The sequence below is a fragment of the Spermophilus citellus genome (assembly GCF_964194105.1).
Source record: "Spermophilus citellus genome assembly, chromosome: 4".
Lineage (NCBI taxonomy): Eukaryota > Metazoa > Chordata > Mammalia > Rodentia > Sciuridae > Spermophilus > Spermophilus citellus.
Window position 1 is genome coordinate 22,333,236 of NC_138185.1, and position 16,637 is coordinate 22,349,872.

A 16,637-nucleotide genomic window follows, 5' to 3' on the forward strand; every position below is an offset into this window, starting at 1 on the left:
TATAGTATACAATAAATGACAGGAGATTTGGGGCTGGGGATGTGGCTCAAGCGGTAACACGCTCGCCTGGCATGCGCGGGGCACAGGGTTTGATCCTCAGCACCACATAAAAATAAAATAAAGATGTTGTGTTCAAAAAATAAATATTAAAAAATTCTCTCTTCCCTCTCTCTCTTTTTAAAAAAAATGACAGGAGATTTGTAACACTTTATTATATAATAGGCTTTGTGTTGGAAGATCATACCCAACTATAGGTTAGTTAATGTAAGTGTTCTGAGTACACTGAAGTTTGGTTCAGCTAAGCTATTCAGTAGGTGAAAAATTTTTTTTAGTTGTTGATGGACCTTTACTTTATTTATTCATATGTGGTGCTGAGAGTTGAACCCAGGGCCTCACACATGCTAGGCAAGTGCTCTACCATTGAGCTATATCCCCAGGCCTTGAATGCATTTTTTATTTATGATATTTTCAACTTACACTGGGTTTTTCAGGCTATAACATTGTGCTATGTCAAGAAACATCTACATAGAAAATGTAAAAACATATTACCCATGGTTATTTCTGGATACAGATTGCTATTTTTTGCTTCTTTCAATTTAAATGTAGCTCTTGATTTTTCTACTATAGTTGGAGATTCCTTGAATTACTTATTGATTAATTTATTTTTTCAGATGGGGTTCTCACTATGTTGGCCAAGCTAGCTTTGATCTCCTAGGCTTAAATGATCCTCCTGCCTCAGCCTTCTGAGTAGCTGGAACCACAGGCAGGCATCACCATGCCTGCAGGGCTCCTTAAATAATTGTTTTAAAAATTAAAGGTTAAAAATTTTTTTTTCTGATGTACATGGCTTGATATCACAGGATTAGAAGGAGATAAAGAAAGTCCATTAAAATTTGGTTTTAATTTAGGAATTAAAAAAGAAAAATGCAGTATCTTATCTAAAACCTATGATGAAATCTCTATTTGACTAATCCAAGGATAACAACATGGTTCTCTCACTAGGCCACAAAGAAGGGGCCAAGGACCTGGCCTTGGCTTCTGACACAGCTGGCCACATGAGCACAGATCTGCCCAGGCCCAGGTCAGCACAGACTGATGGAAACTGCTAGGTGGCAGGCCAGGCCAGGTCCCAGAGGGGATCCTTGGGGGAAGCATATGCTGGTTCCCATGGAGCTTGCTGCAACAAGAGGATGACACTGTCCCAGGAGATGGCATGTTGTGACTTAGATTTGCTAGTGTATGTATCAGCCTCTCAGAAGAGACTGGACCTGATGATTAATAATGTGGCCTGCAGTTTTCAAAGATGACATCTAGGATAGGGGCTAGAGGTGACGTTAGGAGTGTTTAGAGAGAAGATGGCAGAGAGGGCTTTTGAGCTGAGTCACCATTTGGGCAAAGGCCTAGAGATGGGCCAAGGGGGCTGTGCAGGAAACAGAAGAGACCTTGGCATTCTGATACCTTGAGAACCCTGTAAAGGGGAGCTCCAGCCGTCCTGGCAGAAGGGACAGGCTGGACTTTGGGAGAAGTGAAAGAGCTGGGGTGGTGAGAGCAAGCTTAGAAGAGTCAAGAATGTCACTCTGACTGCTGGAGGAGGGTGGAACTCCCATCACTGAGCACCTCTGTGGGCCAGAGCCAGGCCAGAGACTTCACAGTCATTCACAGATCCCACACAGCACAGCAGGGCAGGGGGCCCTGCTGCTCGGTGGTTAAAAGCACAGACTTTGGAGTCAGGCACAGGGAGACACCAAAACCAAGTTTCAATACTCACTCACTCTGTGAACTTGGGCAAGTGATTTCATTTCTCTAAGCCACAGTTGTGTTGTCTATAAAACAGAGATCCTCCTCCCTCCTTCTTAGGGTAGGGATAGAGATTCAGGAAAATAACACAGAGAGCACTTAGCATAGTGTGCACCCAGTAAAACAGAGGAAAACAGAATTAAACGAGTAATGGAGGCCTCAGTGAGCACTGGCCAGCAAACTGAAGGCAGAAATGGATGCAGCAAGAGATGTACTCAGAGACAGAGGCCAGCAGGGCCAGACTGATGACACCAATGTATGAAAGGCTGAATGCATGGGATTAGAAAAAGGAAAGGTCAGCCAGAAAAGTGAATGCTGACAGCACCCGCGCCAGTCCTGTCTGGGGAGAGGGGCCCAGCATTGTTAGGGGTGCTAGCCTGGCCTGGGCTGGGGCTGGCCCAGCAGACTGCCAGCAGCTGAGACTCTGCAACATTGCAGCCACCATCTGGCTCCTCTGGTTCACCTTCCAGGGCACTAAGAAACCTTATCACACTGTGGATCTCCATCTGGGTGGCCTGCAGGGAAAGGGTGTCCCAGCCCTGCTGAGGCAATACCCACTTGGCCCAGCAGTTATACCTCTTCTTAAAAATGAATCAACAGGGGCTGGGGATGTGGCTCAAGCGGTAGCGCGCTCGCCTGGTATGCGTGTGGCCCGGGTTCGACCCTCAGCACCACATACAAAACAAAGATGTTGTTTCCGCCGATAACTAAGAAATAAATATTTTAAAAAAATTCTCTCCCTCTCTCTTTAAAAAAAAAAATGAATCGACAGGGGCTGGGGCTCAGTGGTAGAGCGCTTGACTAGCACATGTGAGGCACTGGGTTTGATCCTCGGCACCACATTAAAATGGAATAAAGATATTGTGCCCACCTACAACTAAAAAATAAATATTTTTAAAAAATGAATCAAGGGCATCTGGTTAGCCTTCTGATCAGGGTTAACATGAGTCAGCATCTCTGAGCCCAGTAATTCAGATGTGGTCTTTTTCTCCATCGCCCACCCTCATTCCTAGCTACTGCTCAGGTCCAAACCACTACTGGCTCACACCAGGATGGCTGTCCCAGCCTGCTCCTGTGGCCACACCAAGGGTTTACTCTTCAGAGAGCATCCACAAAGATTTCTTTCAAAACTCCAGGTGGACGTCCTCCTTAAAACCTCCAATGGCCGGCCAGGTGTACACCTGTAATCCCAACTACTTTGGAGGCTGAGGCAGAAGGATCACAAGTTTGAGGTTAGCCTCAGCAACACAGGGAGACCTTGTCTCAAAATAAAAAATCAAAAGGGCTGAGGATGTGGTACAGCACCCTGAGTTCAATCCCCAGTACCACAAAACAACAACAATGACCAACAAACCCTCCGATGGCTTTGCATCAAAATAAAACACAATAGCAAGCCATAGGCCTCTGCATATGGCCCTGTCTCTCTTTCCAGCACAAGGTCCAATTTGCCAGTCCCCTACGGCCTCCCAACCCCGCCACCACCACTGGGAGCTTGCCATACTGGCGTTCTGTTTGTTCTTCAACTGTGCCAGGCTTGCCTCTGCATTGAGGCTTCGTCCTTAATGATCCCTCTGGATGGATAGTGAACTCATCTGCACTCTTGGTGTGACAGTTCTCACCTTCAAGTTGCAAATCTATGTGTGCCCCTTGACCACCCTGTCTCAAATGGATCCCTCTCCCTATCTTTTAGGTTATAGCATGCTAAATTGTTTATTTGGTTTTGCCTTTTTTCCATTTTTAATCATTTTAAAGTACAACACTTTTCAGGGGCATTAATTATATTCACAATGTTGTACAACAATCACCACTATCTATTTCCAAAAAATTTAATTACCCCAGACAGAAACTCTGTCTCCATTATAAGTAAGCATGTTGGGTTTGCTTGTCTGTTTTCATAGGAATCACCACAAACTGAACTTATACGTATTGGCAAATTTACTTACTCATTTCTAATCTTCCTTTAGAATAAAAGCTCCAGAAAGATCTCTGTCTCATTTGTCATTCTTTCCAGGGCTTAACACAGTTCTTCACAAATAACAACAACAAAGTCAACATTTAGCTGGGCCTGGCATTGTGCACCTCTAGTCCCAGCTACTCTGGAGGCTGAGGCAAAAGGGCCACTTGAGCCCAGGAGTTCAAGGCCAGCCTGCACAACATAGTGAGACCTTGTCTTAAAACAAAACACAACAACTAAATTAATAGTCTACAGAGTTAACATTTATACAGTTTGCTATTTGCCAGGCATTGATCTAAGTACATTAACTAACTTATTTAATCTTCACAAAAACTATAATAGGTACTCTTATTATCTCCAATTTACAAAAGGAGGAACTGAAGTTAAGCAAGCTGCCCAAGATCACATGGCTAATAAATGACAGTGCCAGAATTCTGGGATGCATTCACCAGGACTGCATTCACCTTGGGAAAACTTCATGGCTCCCAGCCAGCCAGCCTCTCCTGAAGATTTCTCAGATCTTTAAGCACCCAATTTTTCCATCCAAATCCCTAACATTATCCTCTTTATTTTACTGATGAGAACACACAGGCTCAAAGAGACAAAATGATTTACCCAAGGTCATAGGGCCATGCCAGGTTTCTCTGACTCCCAAGTCCTTCCCACTAGATGGCATTTCAGCAGTCTCAGTGGCTCAATTCATACTAATTTCTCCCAGGGGAGAAGCTAGCTAAGGATTGAAAAGCAAACACATTGGGAAGAGCTGCATTGGGAATCTGTATGACTGCTTCCTGTTTCCATGCTGCCACTTCCTACCTGATCACCTCTTTCTCACTATCAGTTTAGTTTCCTCATCTGTCAAACAGAAATAAGAACTCCGGTCCTCCACAGAGTAATGCCATGGTGCTAAAGGTATTACAGAGAATGGAAGGATTGAGAGCTGTGGTTAAAGTCCCACCAAATACAGAGGAGAGAATGATACAGATGCTTATGACGGGTATCTGAGAAGCATGTCTTTGCACACACACATAGAGCAGAACGACATGAGGTCACACAGCCGCGTGGGTCCATGGCCATGAGAAGTCACTCCCTATACAGAAAGGCTGTCTCTTCTAAATCTTTGACATGGAAGACTCCAAAGACTTCTGCCCAGATGTTATTGGGAATTCTGAACCAGATGAGAATAGAGGTAGCAACAGGAAGAAGGGGAGAGAGAACAGAAAGAAGGAAGTAGGGAGAAACAGGAGTGGGGGGAGTGGGCAGAGAGCAGGAGGCACCAAGAACCAAGAGAATGCCAGGCAGAAAAAACTCTTTTTGTTTTGATGTTTTCAGTAAGTACAGTTACCAAGACAACTCTGCTTTCTTTTTTGGGAGGCCAGGGGGTACATCTCTTCCATCCCCCTGCAACAATGCGTCCTAGGCTGGTACCTCCATTTGCACCCCCAGATCCATGTCCTGCTTAAAGAAGTGGAGGCTGACCCATTGAACTGTCCCTTGAGACTTTTTCCTGCTGCTTCTGTTTGAGTTTGACCAACAGAAGGTGCTGGCAGGAGGGCAGAGGGCAGAAGAAGAAATGTGTTGAGTATGCCTTCCCCAACTCCCCCTCCCTGTCCCCAAGCCCCACTGTGACAGCTCCTTGCCCTGCTCCAGCCATCATGGAGTACAGGTAACATTGTTCCCTCTCTCATTCAGGCTGGGAGTGGAAGACGGATTCTGTCATTGCTAGTTTGTGGGTGCCTCAATACCCCCGAGGGTTCTCTCAACCCTGCTCACACCTGCATTAACATCTCCTCAGCTGAAGCATCTGAAGAGAATTCTATTCTCTGCCAGAGTCTGCTGATACACCACCTGGCACGAAGTGTGTATGAATCGTGGAGGGGAGCCTGGGAAGAGGCTGCACGGTCTAAGAGACTTAGGATGACAAAGGGAAGATAAAGATGATGAAGGAAGACCTTTGGCAGGTCCCTGAACCTCCCTGTGCCTCAGTTTCTTCATCTGTAAAAGCATGAGGATAACTTTGCATACCTGACAATTTCACTGTGAAAACAGAGTTGGATCATGTCACCAAACCCTCTAGTTGGTGCTACAAGACATTAGATCCTCTCATCTTTATTTTTAAGTCCAGAGACTAACATTAACTATTGCATTCCCTGGGAGGAGGAAATGCAGGATTGTTTTTCTTCTTCTCTGTATTTTCCAATTTTTCTACTATTATGTATTACTTTAGAAGCCAGAGAAGAAAAACAAGAATGAAAAGAAAAAACAGAGAGTGCACTATGGGGCTTATTCTCCTCTCCCAAACACTAATGATGATCCCTTCCCACAGGGGCTCCTCCTGTATGGAACATGTGCTTCCTCAAGTCACCCTCTCTGGATGAATATGAATGAAATGACTGGAGGGTGCTGGCTGTGCCCCTCCCAGTCAGGCCCCAAGGATCTAAAAGGGAGCTGAACCACAGTCCGCTTACCAGTGGGTGCTCAGGTCTAGCTGGACATGGCACTAGAGAGGTAACAATTTCTCAAGGCCTGCAGTACCCATGGGCACTGCATTAAATAAAACCAAGTGATATGAAGAGGCTGCTACCGTCAGCACTGGCTTCTTGCCCAAAAGTTTCACATGCTCGGCACAGCCACAGACTGAGGTGCAGTTGTGGGCCGGGGACCACGTGACAGCCCAGATCTGCAGAGTAACGACATCAGAAAGAAGAAGTGCCTCCTGCTTGGACCATGCTGATGACGCACAGGAGGCAACCCAGACCTCCCTCTGGCAAGGCATCCCCAGAGAGCCAGGCGAAGCTAAGAAGCTACGTGAATACTCCCTCTGGGCTTTAACTCATCCTGCTGTTCTTGGACCACTCAGGGCAGAGGGGCTTTATTCCCCAGGGCAACTCAGCTGATCAAGGTCACAAAGCCACTCAGTTTGAGTACAGCCAGGACTAGGATCCAGGTCTACTGGCCCAGAGCCCAGCACTCTTCCCCCCAAGTCCTGCTACATCCCACGACCTCCAACTTGCTATAAACCATGTAACCAAAGCTACCGTTGCTCTGGATGTAGAAATCCTAACAGCAGTATCAATCCCTCCCACATGCAGGGTGCTTTACAATTTAAAGGATCTTTTATAATCCCCATTTTGCTTAGACCTCACCAATCAACCACTTTGGAGGCAGAGCTGGAATCCTGACTCCACAGGCTTGGTGACATTGGACAGGTACATAACCTCTCTGAGAGCCAATGTGATCAGGGAAAATGAGAACAATAACCCCTGCATCTCAAAGGCATTTAGTGAGAATGAAACAAGATAATGCACATGAAGTTCTCTTGGCACAGCATTTGACGTACAGCAGATACTCAGCAGGTGGTAGCAATGGTTCTGATCAGCAAGGCATCACTACCATACAGATGGACAAACTGGGGTCCAGGGAACACAAAGAATCTGTCCAAGGACACTTAGAGATTGAGCAGCAGCAAGACCCCAGCAGCTTACAGTATCCTAAGAGAATTTGAAATTTTCATGGGTGAGCTCTATACTGGGTAAGGGAAAGAAAGGGTCCGAAAGAAGGAATATCCACACCCTTTGAGGGTAACAGAGACACACAGTCTCTTCCAAGCAGGCCATCTTCCACTGGGAAGAGAGGAGAGGAGGGAAAAGAAGGGAGCAGAAGCAGCAACCCTTCAAGGGCAACTCTCATAGTCTCATGGTTTCAAACTTCTTCTCTCACTTGATTTTCATTAATTGTTTAAACACTATGAGAGTTCATTGTCAGTGTTAGTTAGAACAGAATAAAATTGGAAGCAAGTTTAAATTTCCATCAACAGAAGGTTGGCCCAATTATCTAGGATTTATCCATTAAAAATTAATTACAGCCAGTGCAGTGGTGCATGCCTGTAATCTCAGCGACTCAGGAGGCTGAGGCAGAAGGATCACAAATTTGAGGCCAGCCTCAGCAACTTAGCAAGACCTAAGCAACTTAGTGAGATCCTGTCTCAAAATAAAAAGGGCTATGGATGTGACTCATTGATAAAGCATCCCTATATTAAATCCCTATTACAAAAAATAATAATAATTATACCTGGGCTTGGTGGCGCATGCCTATAGTCCCAGGTATTCAGTAGGATGAGGCAGGAGGATCACAAGTTCAAGGCCAGCCTAGACAACTTAGCAAGAACCTATAAAATAAATTTTAAAAGGCTAGGGATGTAGTTCAGTGGTACAACACTTGCCTTAGCAGGCATCAGGGTTCAAACCCTAATACCCCCACACACACACACACACACACTCACCCACACACACAGAGCATTACACAACTATTGTTGGGTTTTGTGGGGGGCAGTACTATGGATGTAACCCAGGTACCTGCACATGCTAGAAAAGCAGTCTACCACTGAGTCACACCCCCAGCCATGAGAATTTTTGAGATAGACTTTCATGACATGAAAATACAAATTTATTGACATGAAAGGTTATCAATACATGGATTAAACATTCAAGTTATAAAAAGTAATGCAATTCATAATCCCATTCTTGTTTCCATGTTTATGTAAGTATAGACACTATCCTGGAAAGATGCATTTTATCATTGCTACTTCTGGAGAGCAGGATTTTGGTATAGCTCAAGGGAGAATACATTTCCAAATTATTAGGATTTTTCATGAATTTATTTTGTAATTAAAACTAAAGAAAAATAAGTATAACATTAAAGAAAGATTTGTTTGGATCAGTCTTATTTATTCCATGATACTTGCCATAACTCAACTTCTTCCAGTCTGCATCTATGGTCAGACCTAATTTTATACCACTGTAATCTGAATGCTCACAATTTTTAAAAATAATTTTTTAGTTGTAGTTGGACACAATACCTTTATTTTATTTACTTATTTTTATGTGGTGCTGAAGATCAAACCCAGGGCCTTGCACGTGCTAGGTGAGCGCTCTATCCCTGAGCCACAACCCCAGCCCTGAATGCTCACAATTTTATGGGTTTTTCCCACTTAACATTAATTGTACCAGAAATATTTTCACATTATGACATCATTTCCATGACAGCTAAGGTTCGTGGTGCTTTGTACCATATACCATGTACCATGTACCATGGTGCTATGTACCATGTCAAGAGTTTTATGTGCCTAATGCATGAAGTCTTCACGACAACTCCAAAGCAGTACATGGACTATCAACATCACAGAAGGAGAGACTGAGGCTTGGAGAACTGTTTTGCCAAGGCCTCACAACTGGTATGGACAGAAATAAGACTTAAGTGCTGGTCTGTGCGAATCCCAAGTCCTCACTGGGACCTCTGCATCTTACTCCCCTCACACATACAAATGGTCCCTAACTGATGACATTCAATTCGTGATTTTCTTTTTTTGCTTTATAATGATGCAAAAACAAGATGCCTTCTGTAGAAACTACACTTAGAATTTTGAACTTTGATATTTTCCTGGGCTAGCAATACGCCATAGGATACTCTCTTGGGATGCTGGGCAGAAGCAGCGAGCTGTAGCTCCGAGTCAGCCACTTGATCGCGAGGATGGATAGCCCATACTCAACAGTCCACTGTGTTGCCCAGTAGGCTAGGTATATTCAATGCATTTTCAATTTACAATGTGTCCAAATTAGGATAGGTTTATTGGAATGCAACTCTACCGTAAATGGAGAAACATCTGTACCAAGTAGTAAGAAGAATATGGCAAGAATGTGGCAGGTACTGAGTCTTATATAACTTGTATGATCTTGAACAAGTCACTTCCCCTCTGCTTGGTTCACTCATTCACCCGACAAGCATCTGCTGATCATCAATGTGAGGACCATGAATAAAACCCTGACCTCGAGATTAGAGGTTAGCCTCAACTCTTCATGCACAGTAAGCATCTAGCCCCCCACCCCTGCCTCTGTCACCAGGCAGTCATAAAAGCATGAAATGAACAAAGGATGCAGAAGAGCTCTGCCAGGATACGGCTGCATATTCTGCGAGAAGGATTTCTGCGGCTGTTCGCCACTGCATATTATTTTATCCAGTGAATGTTCCAAAACGTTCTCAATCATCTTCCTATTGTAGGACATTTAGTCCCAATTTGCTGCTATTATGGAGAGGCTCTGATGGGGATTTATCCAAAGGAAATAATTCAAAAGAAAAAAAAAAAAAAAACCCAGATGCTCAAAGAAGGAGCCGCCTGATCTTCCCAAAGACTGAAGGGAGACCAGACCGTCTTCTCACACTCTGCAAGCTTCAAACTGAATTCCTGACCCGGGGGTCTTCCCCACTCCAACCTGCTCCTCCCACATCCTGGCAAGCTATCCAAGGAACATCTTGTGCAAGTTTTAACCTTCCTCCCTCCTGAGCCTTCCATGTCTCTTAGATGAGGCTTCTCTGCAAGGTCACAATTTACCCCCTCATTATAGGTCATACAACTGCCTAAAGGTCCTTCCCAAACCACAGTTCTGTCATGCTCCTCTGAAGACCAAAACCCTACAAAGGTCCCCAGAGCCTCCAGGCTCACATCAAGCCAAAACACCTCAGCCTGACATTTAAGAGAGATGGCAGGGGAGAGGAGTAATGCTTATTGAGTTCCTGCGATGTGACAGCACTGTATGAGGGGCTTTATGTAACAGCCACAGCATAGTCCCTATGAGATAGGTGCGTTCATCCATATTTCATAGATGAGGAAACTGAGGCCCAAGGCCACACTGCTAGTACACAGAGGGCTGTGACCAGAACCTCATTGAAGACCCAAACACAAGCTGACCTTCTGAGTCACCTCCCTGTTTTCCCTGCCTCTCCCCTAAACTACCTGTCCTCCCCAACACACACACACCACCCACTCTTCTTCAAAGGCATCCTGATTCTTTTCCCCTCTGACCTGGGTCAGTGGGCATCCTTTCCCTACAGTTACCAAATCCTACTAAGCCTTCAGTACACAGCTCCACGGCCCCCATTTTCCTGAAGGCTTTCCTGAGCACCAAAACAGGAATCCATGTTGAGCAGGTACAATAGTTTGTTCTTTATCTTGGCCCTGTCATGTCCAGGTCTCCCAGCTAGGCCTCGGAGGAATGGAATGCATTTAAATGGGTAATTGTTTCAAAGTGAACACAACCAAATATGACCTCTGAGAAGGTGCAGGTCATCAGGAACGTGGCTCTGAACCAGGCTGCCTCCCCCACCACCTAGCTGTGCAACCTTGAGCTTGTCTTTCCCTCCGTAAGCCTCAATTCTTCAATCCATAAAATGAGAAGAATAGCTGCCTCACAGGTTTTGTGAAGACTATATGACTTGTAGGTGTAAGCCCAGCACTTACACATAGTAAGTGCTCAATAAACTCCAGCTGTCACTATTCTATCTACAGCCTCCTGCCCACAAAGGAAGCAGTGCCAGCCTGCTCCCACCTCCACCCATCCACCCAGGAGGTCCCTGGCAACAGGACCTCCTCTTCACAGTTCTGGCTGGTGCCCCCAAATTCCTACCCAGGTGATTTCTGCTGGTTGAAACCCTACTAAATGTGGTAGGGGGCCAGTGGCCAATCTATCTACCCTGAGAGGCCATGGAAGCAGACAGTCGGAAGTACCCCCACTCGAAGGGGATTCTGGCCACAACACAGGCCAATGCCGGCTCCTCTCTGAGGGTTCCCAGCCAGTATCTCTATCTCTATCCCCCAGGACTTCAATAGTATTCAGGCCATAGAACCACCCTTACTTCACCAGACCCAGCACACAGACCTCTCCACCTAGACCTGCCCTGAGCCACCAGTCAATGACCCAGCCCTGCGGGACACCAAGCTGGTACTTCCAGACCACTGCCCCGGGGTATAATGTCATAATAGAGAAGCTCTGGACTCAGACAGCCACACTTTCCAGCTGTGAAACCTCAGGCAGGTAACATAACCTCTCTGAGCCTCAGTTTCTCATCTGTAAAAAGTTGATAAAAATAGCAGCAATCTGATGGGGTTGCTGTGAGAGGATGCAAAGCATGACATACAGTAAGCGTCCAATGTATGCCATCGCTCTGATTGCATAATCACTGATATCTCTCCAGGTAGAGATTATCATCCCCTTTGAACAACTGGGGCAAAGAAACCCAGAAAGGGGCCCACAGAGATGGAGCCTATTAGAGGTACTTCCTGTCTCAGCCTGTCTAGTCAATGTACCCTCTCCACTGCCCTCTGGAGGCTCAGGTCTAGAACATCTCCCTGGGCACAGGGCATCCTCTAGGTTCTGTGTAGTCCCAGAGGGTCCAGGGCCACTGGCTGCCCTTTCTCTCAGCCCTGGCCCATTATCTAGGAGGCAGCTCTGTCCTCTTGCTCACCTTGTGAGGGGACGGCTGGTAGGGCAGAATAAAGCCACTCCTAAGAGGCAGCCTCAGGCTCTAGGCTATAATGTCCAATCCCTGGCAGAGTCTATGTGGGGGACCGCCACAGGAGCAGGGAAGCCGGCTGTCAGAACCCCAGATCAGAGGAAGAAGTCCTGGATACATTAGTGCTGGCTCTCCCACTCAGCTGCTTTGTGACCTTGGACAAGTCAATCTTCCTCCTTAGGCCTCCATCCACCTTTCAATATTTACGAAGTGAGGGTTTTAGGACCCAGCCTTATTCTCGCTGGAGTTCTATGGAAGGAACACTTCAAGAAGCTCACAGAGCTGAGCCCAGGGAACTGCCACAAAATTTTAACAGGAACAATGCCCCCAACACTGATACCCTCCTGGACTGCCTCGAGGTGCCCCCGAGATCCCAGTGATCACGCACCAGACCCCACAAATATCGTACACAGGTTTCTGGACCAGCACAGTCAGTAGAAGCCAGCTCTATCCCTGCTTGGGGCTGGCAGAGCCTGGCTGGGCCACAAAGGCTCAGAAAGGAGGCTGGCACAGGCTGCCTCTGCCGCAGGCTCCATCTGGAGGCACCGGTGGGCCGCAGGCACACAGCACCTCCATGCTCCACACCCTTGCCTGGGACAGGAGCTTCTAAGGGCACCGTCTTGGTCCTCGGTTCTCTACCTGGCCCAACTGCTGCTGATTCTGGAAGACTCCTAAATGCTGGGGGGAAGAGGAGATATGGCGCAGTTGGACCCCACACAGTCCTGGAGAAATCCTAATTCTAGCCCTCTTTCCCACCCACCTTGGGGTGCAGAGGAGGTGACATGTGGATCCAGGAGTGACGGTGGGAACACGTGGTGGTGCTTTCTCCCCCACCAATGCTTTTCAGAGCTCTGGGCTAAAGCACAAATCATGGCTGGGAGTGGAGAGAGGCCAGCATCCCAGAACTCCTTCCTAGTCCTTGTCCGTTCCTTCGAAGTCCCCATGGACCACTTTGGCCCATATAGCTGTGCCAGTTCATGGCCACAGCATCCAATAAATACTCTGGTGGCTATAGTCACCCCCCCACACACACCTGCCAGTCCCCAAGACCCCAGCCTCTTGGGGATCCCAGACCTCCCCAAGTGTGCAGGTAGGTGCCAGGCACAACTGGCACCAGACACAAGTCCTCTCCCTGTAATCAGTGGGGACAGATGCTGACCAGGGCAGAGCCAAGCCAGAGTCACAAAAGTCCTAGGGCAAAGGTTCATGCCCCCTGCTCTGGGGGACTTGGAGAGGAGGTGAGATGGGAAGAGAGTGCAGAGTGTGGAAGGTTCTATAACCAAAGGCTGAGGGTGAGTGAGGATGAGGGCCAGAGCTCCCCAGCATCCAACCTCCAGCCAAGATAGCAGAACTGCAGCATCCGAAGCCTGGAGGAGAAATCCAGAGAACCCTGGGCCTCCAGAGGAGGCAGCAAGAGTGGCCTTCCAGAAGAGAGTGGGCCCACCGCCGGAGCCCAGCAGCTCGTCCTCCAGTCAGTCCACCTCCTCGGGGGTCTTGGGACGGGTGCAGGGCGGGAGGAACAACTAGGACCACCCCCACACCGGCCAGGGGACCAACAGCCAGCAAACTCAGTTCTGGGGCGCACCCGGATTCCCGGGACTGGAGGCTGGGCCTAGATGGAGCGCGTCCCGACCTCAATGCCACCTGAGCCCCCCGCCCCCAAGTGCCTACCTGGGCCTGGGGGTCCCCATCTCGGGCGGCTGGGCGAGGGGCGGCCCCTCGGCTCCTCGGGCCCGGCAGGCCGCGGGGCGGGGCGGGCTCTGCGGAGCAGCCTGTTCGCGACACCCCCGCCCGCTGATGGATGCCGACTGCAGCAGCGGCGGCGGCGGCGGCGGTCGGCGTGCGCCGGGGGCTGGGCACAGTGCCCACAGCCCCGGGCCCGGCGCCCGACGCGCGGCCCGCCCCCGCCCGGCCTCCGCGCCCAGCCCAGGGGCGGCGGTGCGCCTGCCTCCACACTCCCGCAGCCCGGCCCCTGCCTCCGCCTCCTCTCCGTCCGTCCCCCGCCCTCCCTGGCACTCAGGCCACCCCCTCCTGGTGCCTGTCGCCACTGCGGGGCTGTCTCGGTCCCCCCCACCCGGGCCCTGGCCAGCCGGCCTCCTCGCCAGGCCAAGCTCCGGTGGGGGCTCCTTGGAGAGAGTGAGGGGGAAGAGAGAGGAAGGGGGGAGGATCCCTGACTCAGAAGGGGTGACTCAGCCTCAGTGGGCCTCCCATCCCACCCGAGTCAGACCCTCTCACCTCCCCTACAAGCACATCCCAGGGCAGAACCTGCCCGGGACTCACTCGGCGCTCCTCCCCTCTCAGGGAGGAGGCACGGCAATTGCCTCCAGGGGAATCCTCTGGGCCTTTGCGGCTGGTGACAATGACCCTAAACGTTAGGGAACTAGTAGGGGCAGGGCCTGTGTAAAGGTGTGTTTCCCGTGGAGGAGGGAGGCACCTTGGGTATGCGCCCAGGTTTCAGGAAGAAGTAAGTGATGGCCAAAGGGTCTGTGCCACAGGTCATGGCTCAAAACCAAGCTAAGCCCTGCTCCTCCCATCTACCAGCACTGTTAAAACTCAAAAAGCCAGCTGGACCAGGGCATCCCCCTTTACTCAATCCACAGGCAGGGGCCTCTAAGTAGAGAACCCTGGAGGGCAGAGGTCCTGGGTGGCAGTCCAGCTCTGCCCCTGGTTGAGTGAGTACCCTTAGCAAGTTGCTTCCATGCTTTCAGCTTCAGTTTGCAAAAATGAAGGAGTGGGATGTACCTGTCCCTAGGGCCCCAGTTTATGGGGAAGGCCTGGGGAAGATGGGGTCAACCCATAACATTCTCAAAGATTTCTGCCCACACTGGCAGCCCACAGACCCCTACCTCCTAACCATCACACCAGCCCCAGGCATACACATATTTTCTTTCATTCTTCCAGTCATTCCTGCATACCTACTGTGTGCTGGCCACTGTTATGCAACATAGCACTGAGAGCCACAGAGGTTCAAAGCCATCCATGTGTGAACGGAGCCATCTGTCCCCCCATGCTGCAGTTGGCTCAGTATCAACCTCACCAGGGGGTTATCCATTTCTGCTCTGCTTATCCCACACTCCAGGAACAGGCCTCTCCCTCCTTCCTCACTTCCCTCTCAAAGTGGCTGCTCCATTATGGTGCCCTTCCCTAGGTGCTGGTCCCAACCCCAGGGCCTCCACAGATGAGGCTATGCCTTCTTCCCAGAACCCCTCAGAGAACTCAACATAGCCATTGTGTCCTTTTGCCCCAACCCCAAGGCAGGCCTTCTCCCCTCCAAGATAAACATGAAAAACTCCTTCATCAGGTATCCCAAGCATGGCTTCTCCCGCTGCCCACTGGGCTCAGGCGTGGGCAAGAGTGGAAAGAAGCCAGCTGCTCCTAGCGCTGGAGGATTCACCCTCCTTCCAGACAGGAGGATGGTCCAGTTGGCCCAGGCCAACTCTCAAAGAACCAGGCATCCTTAAAAGATCTCCTTTTTATCTCCTGGCCTTTAAATTCAGCACCTCAGGAGGCCCCACACAGGCCCTCAGAAGTGTGGCCTTGGGCAAGTCACTGTCACTTGGGTACCTGCTGAGTGAGTTCAGTTCACATGCCTTTATTCAAACAAATGAATGAAAGAATCCATCAAATTTAGGAATTACACCAGGTGAACTTACTGTTCCATATGCACATCTGCTGAAAGCTTCCCAACTGCCTGCCTGCTGGTATTTGGTTTCCAGGTTCACTCTTCTCTCCTCTGCTGGCTGGCCTTGCCAGCCACGGGCTCCCAAGTTCCTGTGGGCAGGAGGCTGTGGGCCACACAGCCAAGGCCCTCCCCATTCCTCCTACTCAATTCCTCCCTGGTTCCCCTCCCCTCTCCCTTCCCCAGACAGGATCACGCCCCTCATCCCCTGGGGCAGGGCTGCATTCCCATCCTTCTCATCCACAAGGAGCCTCTCACTTTCCCAGGATAACTCCAGGACCAAGGCAGGATGTTCTCAGACTTCATTCTGAATTTATACCCAAAGGACTCAATTCACTTCCGGTCAATTGGACCACACCAAAAATTGAGCTTCTTCTGTGATTATTTTTTTTTTTTTAAAGAGAGAGTGAGAGAGGAGAGAGAGAGAGAGAGAGAGAGAGAGAGAGAGAGAGAGAGAGAGAGAGAATTTTTAATATTTATTTTTTAGTTCTCGGCGGACACATCTTTGTTGGTATGTGGTGCTGAGGATCGAACCCGGGCCGCACACATGCCAGGCAAGCGCGCTACCGCTTGAGCCACATCCCCAGCCCTTCTGTGATTATTATTAGTTCTATTTTTGTTATTTTCTATGATTATTTTTCTATTATCCAGTTTTCCTATGCAGGGAAAATGAGGCACAGGAACAAGATTCAACCCAAGACCATATCTCTTGAAAGCCTCAATTCCCCATGGAGAAATGCCAGGGGCCCACATAAGGGAAGAGGAGTCCACCCCACAAAGAAGGGATTTTCCATTCCTTAGATGTGAATTCTGCTTCTAACCCTGCCTGTACCAGTTCTTTTTTTTTTTTTTTCCCAGTAC

General features: G+C 48.8%; 1 protein-coding gene across 14 annotated transcripts in view; it reads right to left on the reverse strand.

The window, feature by feature from the left end:
* EPB41L1 (erythrocyte membrane protein band 4.1 like 1) overlaps positions 1-16,637 on the reverse strand; it is a 123,261-nt gene that overhangs the window by 54,672 nt on the left and 51,952 nt on the right. For 13 of the 14 annotated variants that reach the window (XM_081289624.1, XM_081289623.1, XM_081289632.1 and 10 more), the window contains exon 1: positions 15,751-15,893. The exons of the other annotated variant lie outside the window; for it this stretch is intronic. In XM_081289624.1, coding sequence (XP_081145750.1) covers positions 15,751-15,766 — 16 coding nt within the window. In that variant the 5' untranslated portion in view covers positions 15,767-15,893. Of the gene's footprint in view, positions 1-15,750; positions 15,894-16,637 lie in introns of those variants that run through there. 14 annotated transcript variants of the gene reach the window in all.